We start from the raw sequence: 8,353 nt of genomic DNA, 5'->3' as shown, positions 1-8,353 counted from the left end.
CCCCGAAATATAGACAGCAAGTCCACTGACAGGCAAGTAAAACATTTTGTCCATCTGAATAACACCTACTCTATGCGGGTATTCCTTCTTTTTTTCACAGTAAATTAACATTTTGCAATGCAGCAGACAACACCACACACTTGTCTGTTCTTACCTTTCTGTGTGTGCATGTTTGTGGGTGTGAGTGTCTGTCTGTCTTTTGACATACCGTATGTCTCTGGAGCCATAAAGCTTGATTCTTGTGAAGTGTGACAGACGAACAGATGTTCACGAGACACCAAAACACAGTCTGGCAGTCACTCGTGAAACCAATGAAACAATGTGAGCTTTTCGAACATCATTCCGACCAGAAATTACAGGATGGTTTCAGGTGAACCTAATCTCTTCTCTTCATCATCCCCGCCTCCTCAATTCATAAGTCTCCCAAGCCCGGTTCTGCTTCCTCACCCAAAAACAACTCAATAACAGGATTAAAGACAGCATGCATTCATTCAGACAGCCTGTTGAGTATTTGGATATTTACAAAGCAGGTCGGAGGGGAAAAGTATAGTGGTCATTAAGAACACTTTCTTCTATTTCAGACAGGAGAAGGTGTGTAATGGTCTGTAAACGCTCAGAACACACTTTGAATACTAAACCCTGTTTCCTGTGTCAGGATGTCAAACACTCAGGAGTTTAATATTTGGGGGAGATCTATTTTCCTTCATTTCCACTGGGCTCACAGTGGCAGCTCCCTCTTTTTACTGCAAACAAACACTTCTGGATCAACAAAGGCTCATTTGCAGCCATAGAAACAAATTATAGCTTGACAAAATATAGCTAGACTCCAGTGCTTGACTATTCTATTACTGGTGATCTAAATGAGTCCGGGCAAAGTAAGATCCATCCTTAGATTGTCTTGCCATAATCACAAATACATTTTAACATTAATTAACCTTCATTGTGTTTTTAAATGTCAGTGCCTATGGATGGCAAAAATACAATTGCAGTTTTAATCCAAAGTAACACTTTCAACCCCCTCAAGGTAAAATTAATTTCAAATTTATTTGAGAGTAAAAGAAAAGACAATATTGCCATTAGTTGAGAGGGGTTAGTTTTAATTACTAATAAACACTCCCACCGCCATTGTTTGTCACTGTAGTCTGGCCTGTTGGCTCTCATATTGTTGACTTGGAGATTCAGTCAGATCTCTGGGCGCAGTCAAAAATTCAGCCCATGATAACAATGGCTGCTGATGTCAGCAGTTAGTAGACAGGTTTTCCTGACCGTTTGCGGAATTTCTCTCCTCCTCGCCATCTCAGGCGGGCTGACCGGCGGCTCTGTCCACCCTGCATGCCCAGCAGGCTTAACACATTAGCCTGTCTTGAGCAAACAGCACCTGGAGCGGCTTGGCCCTTCTGCTGCATAGCACTCAAATTCATATTGGTGGGTCAGCCCAATATCTTTATGGCCAAAGATTGAGGGGAGTTCTGATGGAGGCCACGCAGGACAATCGAGCCTGGATGGTTGTAAAAATGAGATCCAACCTAGTGAAATTATGTGTTTGGAGAGCACAGATTGCTTAGGTTTTATGTCTGGGACTTTATTTTCCATACTATCCTGCATCTCTTCATAATGTCTAAAGTCTTAGTTGTGTGAAATATGTTTCGATGGCCTCAGCCTCACAGCAAGAAGGATCCTGCCTTGATTTCCACAAGGGGGGCTCTCTGTGCACAGTTTACATGTTGTCCCCGTGTCTATGTGAGTTTCCTTTGGGATCTTTGGTTTACTCTCACAATCCAAAAACATGCAGAAGGTCAATAGGAAAAAGTTGGAAAATTAGCCAGACGTATGATTGAGGGGTGGCGCTGTTGTTTGTCTCAGGATCGACTGGCGACCGGTCCTGGTTGAGCCTTGCCTGTTGCCCGATGATAGCTGGAATAGACTCCAGCTTTCCTGCAACTCTGGGTGTGAGTGCAGGATAAGTAGAAGATGATGGATGTTGAGATGATCTCAATCAGGAAAATGTTCAATCCACAAACTGAAAAATAGTTCAGTTTGCCTGCAGGGTACATGTTATTGTACCACTGCCCAGAGGAAATAAATATATGTTTGTATCTTTCTCAAGTTTCTTTTTGTGGTAGTTTTCCAGGAATTATTACAGTGTATCTTACGTGAAGGAGAAGAAATGTGTCTGAAAGAAAAATACATCTTCATCATTGGTTTACAAAGAAAATGTGCAGACCCCTGAGATAGTCCAGAGATGGTTCTGAATAAAATTCAAACATGAATGAAACTACCGTATTTTAAATGTAATCACTACAAAAGCTATTACATAAATAGATTATTACTAATAGTAAGTGCAAAATGTTTCTCTACAAAAAATACATTTAACTAACTTGGCTGATGCATACATTTATTTAAAATCAACATGAAATCGGCCACAAAAAAAGGAAGAAACCCAGACATTTCCGAAAAATCTTTTGAAAGCTTTAACAACTACTGGGGTTTTTTGAGATATGAACATTTTAAAGACTCCAGTACAGCGTCCAAAGTACTGAAAGATGTATTTCTTTTTTGCCATAAGTCTATAATTTAAAGATAACAAGGTAATATAGCCAAGATTTTGAAAAGAACAAGACACTAATGTGTCTTTGTCATGGATTAGTCTTCAGATTATTTAAAGATTATTTCCTTTTGCAAAACTAACTGTGTCTTTTTAAACATTTTGGTGGCAGGGTGCAAATCGCACAAAACATTCCACAACACCTTCTGTTGTGGTTTTGCTCTAAGACTTTTCTTTTTCTCTCCCCCCTATCACTCACCTACTGTAACATAACATGACCAAAACACATCAAAATGCTTGTGTGTCACTTGGAGTACTTTTAACAGAAAACATGTAATAAAAATGTCACTCTAAACTGTAATTACTGGAATCAGCATTTATATAAAATCAAATGGAGAAATGTATGAGAAAAGAAGCAACGATATTCCGTTTAGCTTCCCAGCGCGATTTCACACCTTTATTAAAAAATATAATGGAAATTGAGGCACTCTTTCTGGCATTTAAAATACATTTCAATACCAGTTATACATTTATTGCTTGGTTAAAACACATTCACATAGAATCATGCTGAGACCACTGTTACCCCTGTGACGAAGGATTCTTTCTCTTTCAAGGCTAAAAAGAAGCAACCAATAAAGCCGGCAATAAATTAACCAAAGAAGATGGATCACATAAACCATTAAACTTCTAGAGCTTTTTTAAAGGGGTATTACAATTTCCTTTGCAATATAAATCCTGGTTATACACTCCTCTCAAGGTTAATTCAGTATAACAATCAACAGCACCATCATGCATTGCTTGGAAAATAAGTGATGCAGATGAATAACATAGCCTAACCATTAGCCACCTGTCTGTAGCCAGAGGTGTAGCTAGAACATTAAACATAGAACATAGAACATTAAATATAAATATAATGTGATTAATGTAGCTGCAGGACAGATCTTGGAACTGTTTATTGTGGAGGAGATGTTAGGTCCTGTCAGCTCCTATGAAAGAGAGGTAACACAACGTTGAAAAGCTCTTCTGTCAGTCACAAGGCAAGGTGTCTATTTGTCTGACTTACGCTGTGATCCTGCAGTTTCTTGCTTGTACATAGTTTCCTGTGTACCTGATGTCGCAGCGCACCTCATTGTTGGAGAAATCGGACTCCTGGACAAGATGATGAGGGTTCACTGTCACCTGTGTAGAAAATTGAAATTTGACAAATTCCTCACAATCATTCTACTATGAATTCTTGTCTTAAATCCATAACATTAGTTCTACGTTTGGACCTTCAGTGTGTAGTTTCCTGGTGGAACATCAGTGATGTCAATCCACTGACAGTCGATGCTTGCGTGATATGTGTCATAGCACCCAGGACCAAGGCCCTGAGGAAAAACAAAAGGTTACCCTAAACTGATTTAAAGAAAACCTGATTCTATATCTCTGATGATTTAGAGAATGCAAAACAATTCCATCACGATTCACTGGGAAGTCCAACCTGTGTGTGAGCAGTGCAGGCATAGCGTCTTCGAATCCCAGGGTCACATGAGGTGTCCTCCAGACAGAAACTGGCCTTGTGTCCCTCAGCCACTTTATGTCCAGTTGAGGCATCCAGCAGGTCATAGTTACTGAAGGCCTCCATGCTGTGGTAGTGTCTGCAGACACAGAGTGTCATGGAAACTATTATTTATGTTGTGCTCCTCAGCTGATATTACAGGTTTAGCAAATAGTTTTTACATTTCATCATAGCTTGTTTGATCACATTCTTGTGCAGAGATGCAAAGGAGCACAACTGATCAGGACACAATCTGATCACTTGACAAAGCCTTATATCAAATGGGTTCTATGGAAATCCCTTATGATAAAAAAACAAAACAAAAAATTAATAAATAATTAATGAATTGCTAAAAAGTTACGTTCAACAAATATGCATTAATATAGAATTACAACATTTTGAAACATTTTTAATTTGACACATTTCTTTCACAATTAATTCAGTTTATCCTTTAGTCCTGTCTATGATTTTATAATCATGTACTAAAGTACAAGCAAATGCATGCAATAATTTGAAAATAACAGAAGCTAAATTATCAAATTGGATGGGTAACAGTAGGTTTCTACTGGGGGAGTGTGTATTAACACCTTAATATCAACTCACTGATGGCAGCTGTGCCATTCCCATTCATGCCTGGGCTTCAGCGGGAGGAAGTCTGCTGTTCCTTGGTTCTTGACACGCAGCGGGAAACGTAGCAAGACTCTGTAGTCAAGATCACTGACACGTTGATGATACGCAGACCTAGAGAGAAAAGAAACACTAATGTTTTACCTCCCACACCACTGCAATGAACTCAGTGGGTATCAAAAAGCAAAGAAATTAAATCAAGAAGTGCAGGGGCTGCCTCAGAATATCTTGTTGCTTGTGGTTATAACACATGATCTTTAACATATTCTCTCCAGACCGCATTAAACTCCATTCCGCCTGACAAGTTGGCACAGTCATAGATTTACTGCCGGACTGACGGAGGTGGTTTTCAGGGCTTGCCTCACCAATTTTTGCATTTACTTCATAAATCCTTTCCCTTTGAATTCAGAGCTTATTTTCCTTGGCAAAGCAGCTGCTCAGATCAGAGGAGAGAATCCCGGCTGCATGCCAGGACTGCGTCTAGCAGCACTTTCATTCAGCTTTTGATTCCAAGTGGGAATCGTGCTTGCAGAACTCACCATTAGGTGGCATCTTCAATGGATTCTTTGATATTTAGCATCACCTGTCTTTTCTGTAAGCATACCTTGGTGAAATGTATGTCAAATTGTATAAATTTGATCACACTCGACAGGAAAGTTGCTTCATAGAGCTTCAGAGAAAGTAAGGACAAAGCGCACAACACCGAGAAAAAAAGCCAGATCTAATAAGTGACTTGTGCATTTTCTACGAATGAACTGGGGCTCCTTGATGCCAGTGACACAATCATGACAAAATAGTGAAATGCACCTTGAGAGACAGTTCTCCTCAGCAGCACAGCGGAGAGCATACATCTGCACTCTCTGGATGGAAGAGGCTGCTTGGATGTAGTAAGGATCGGGAACCAAGTCTGGGTAACCTGCAGAGGGAATCTGTCAGTTCGAGATTCAACCACCTGGTTATTTATACCTTAAATCTGCTTGTCGGTCCATTTTTCAGCCAAGTTGAATTTCATGTTACAGTCTGTAACTATTGAGTAAACATGAGCAAGTAAAGGAATGGATGGGATCAGGATAGGACTCCTTCAGACAGAAAGTAGATGTTTTGGAGATAAGATCAGAGAAGCCATACTGAGCTGGTTCGGCCATGTACAGAGGAGGGATAGTGAATGTATCGATTGAAGGATGCTGGGATTGAAACTGCGAGGCAGGAAGATGAGAGAAAGACCAAAGAGAAGATTAATGGGTGTAGTGAAAAAGGAAATTAAGTAAGTTCGCGTGAGAGAGGAGGATAGAGAGAATTTGGGGGAAGTAGCCAAAAGAAAGGGAAGTAAGGAAAAGAAATCTCAAATTAAGTCAACAGTCTTTCTCTCAGTGCATATCCTACTGTCTATAGACCCTCATATTCTCTCCAAATCTGTAAAACAACCAGGCAGATCTTCTGCAAACACCCTATCCAAGGGGGGATTTACTCTTGCAGTACAATGGATTTGGGTGGTTTTAGGACATAATGACACATTATATATTTCTATGGATGAAATACATTAGTTTGTCTCACTGCTCTTCATGAACTACCAATGACCCCTCGTAAGGCGTACCGTTGTAGAAGAAGCCGGTGCCGTAGCCCGCAGGCGGGGGCCGGGCGGAGACCCGGTTCCCTCGGTCGGGAGGGTACACGTTATAGAAAACGGAGTTCCGGTGATTTAAGTTATCGCCAGTCCGTGTCGCGCCTTGCCACCGCTGGGGGAGGCGTATCTCTACTGCGTTACCGGACAGCGCGGTGGGGACCTGCGCGTCCTCCAAACCGTTTTCTCGTGGGACAGGACGCGCGTCGCTCCCTCCCTCGGGTCCGATCCGGCCCCCACGCTTTTGCGTAAAATCCAATACTCTTGGCGATGACGCCGCTGTGCGCCGTGCGTCCCCGCCGACAGCCGCCGGCGCGCCCCGCTCTCCTCCCGGTACTCCGCTGCCTGAGGACTCCTGGACGGAGGTGAAAGCGGCCGCGCTGCGGTTGAACAACGCCGGACCTGACCCTTGACCGGATCTCCCGGAGGACGCCAAGTATATGCCGGCGTCCGCGCCCAGGAGCGCCGCTTCCATCCGATTGTGGTCATCATTTTGCTGCGACCGATCTCCGGTGTCTCCGGTTTCTCCGGCTCTGGGAGGGTAGAACCGATTGAAACCGTGTTTTGCTGTCAGTACGAGCTGAGTGCGTCTCCGGTTCTGCACTGGAGAACGATACTGCGTTCCGGTGCTGAGCAAACTGTAGACACGGCCGTTCGCCTCCCACTGAATCCGCTGTCTCCACGGGCCCTGCGCGCGTAAATGCCGCTGGCCGCCGCTCAGACACACCAAGGCATCCAGGGCGCAGAGCAGGACGAACACTAAGTTGTCCATTCCTGGGAGCGATTGCTTCTCTGTCACGACAACTCTAGCCCCGAAACTTCAGTGATGAAGATTTGAGCCGGACCGGGCGGAGAGTTGGTGTTTGATTCCGTCACGCCGGGGAAGTCACACTTATTGGTGGTTTCATGAATGATGGCAAAGTCGTGCCTGCCTCCGACCTCATGAACCGCAGACATCTAACCGTGGCTGTATATATATCTTTCGCAGAAATTAAATTTTTTTAACCATAGAACACCAACGTGAAAATAAGTAACACAATCAATAACGTTGGATATATTTTACCCAATACAATACCCTGGATAAAATACAGTTTTCATCAATTTATAGATGGGCCGATGGGAGGAGGGAAACAAACATACAATTAATAACATCAGTAAGCAGCCTGAAGCTACCCAAGGACCCATAAAACACAATGGCAACACAATGAAAATCACATGACAAGAATTGTGTGGGTGAAAATCACCTGGCGTTAGTGTTCTAGGGTCAAATATGTAAATCAGCCCATCCACTTATTTACATTTCAGTTTGCATTCATTCTTTGCACTTCCGCAGCCTTTTAATACTGTTTACATTTCTTTACACTGTTTATATCTCGTTGCAATAATATGGTCATAATTTACTGCTTTTTCCTACCGATCTGGCTTTAACCATGCTTCAAGATTGTACTTATGTCACTTCTGGAATCTTGAACAAACTGAAGAGTCTCTCTTTTCAAACACAAAAACAACAACAGCAACAATAATAATAACAAAAACAACAATAATAATAGTAATCATCCTCATCATCTCTTCCTTTCAGCACCACAGCAAATCAGCCTCTTCCATCTAACCATCAATAATAATCATAATAATAATAATAATAATAATAATAACAATAATAATACTACTACTACTAATAATAATAATAGTAATAATAATACTCCGGATGGTAGAAATGGTTCTCATTTTATTAAGTTGTTTGCTTCATTTTTTGAACGTTTTCTGTCACTTCAACATCATTGACCGTAACAAATTTAAAACACAAACAAACACAAACAAGCAGTGCGGCGTTGGTTGAGCCTCCTTGCCACAAGGTGGTGTTGCAAACACAAATAGTCTGCGTCGTTTCGAGTTTGCTTCGGTCCAAGTGTCGTGATTTATGCAGGCTCCATGCGGGCAAGTAAGATAAAATAATGTGAAGAGATGTCTGTGCTCATGAGGATGGCTTACCCTAAGTTCAAGGGGTCACCAGCTGAAGAAAGTG

General features: G+C 41.9%; 1 protein-coding gene across 2 annotated transcripts; it reads right to left on the bottom strand.

Annotated features, from left to right (window-relative positions):
* Positions 1–3,005: 3,005 nt before the first annotated feature.
* loxl5a (lysyl oxidase-like 5a) lies at positions 3,006–7,117 on the bottom strand. 2 transcript variants are annotated; one of them, XM_086161744.1, is made up of 7 exons: positions 6,304–7,117; positions 5,517–5,625; positions 4,686–4,823; positions 4,026–4,182; positions 3,817–3,912; positions 3,609–3,724; positions 3,006–3,531 (listed from the first exon to the last, which is right to left on the bottom strand). In XM_086161744.1, exons 1-7 carry the CDS (start codon positions 7,100–7,102, stop codon positions 3,525–3,527), a joined length of 1,422 nt encoding a protein of 473 aa, XP_086017870.1. In that variant the 5' UTR covers positions 7,103–7,117; the 3' UTR covers positions 3,006–3,524. The 2 variants fall into 2 exon arrangements, with proteins under 2 accessions (XP_086017870.1, XP_086017871.1); XM_086161745.1 differs by having other exon boundaries at positions 3,654–3,724.
* Positions 7,118–8,353: the final 1,236 nt, after the last annotated feature.

Source organism: Fistularia commersonii, chromosome 16 (assembly GCF_037954325.1).
Source record: "Fistularia commersonii isolate RoL2024-O1a breed Wild chromosome 16, RoL_Fcom_v1.0, whole genome shotgun sequence".
NCBI classification, from domain to species: Eukaryota; Metazoa; Chordata; class Actinopteri; order Syngnathiformes; family Fistulariidae; genus Fistularia; species Fistularia commersonii.
The sequence above is the reverse complement of the archived record's forward strand: the minus strand, read 5'-3'. Positions and strand labels throughout refer to the sequence as shown.

Bases quoted from the DNA above. Each gene is read 5' to 3' on its own strand.
- loxl5a (XM_086161744.1), bottom strand. From the start codon at position 7,102: ATGGACAACTTAGTGTTCGTCCTGCTCTGCGCCCTGGATGCCTTGGTG. The intron at 5,626-6,303 runs GTACGCCTTACG...TTCCCTCTGCAG, and splicing joins CACCGGCTTCTTCTACAACG to GTTACCCAGACTTGGTTCCC. The intron at 4,183-4,685 runs GTGAGTTGATAT...CTGTGTCTGCAG, and splicing joins GAATGGCACAGCTGCCATCA to ACACTACCACAGCATGGAGG.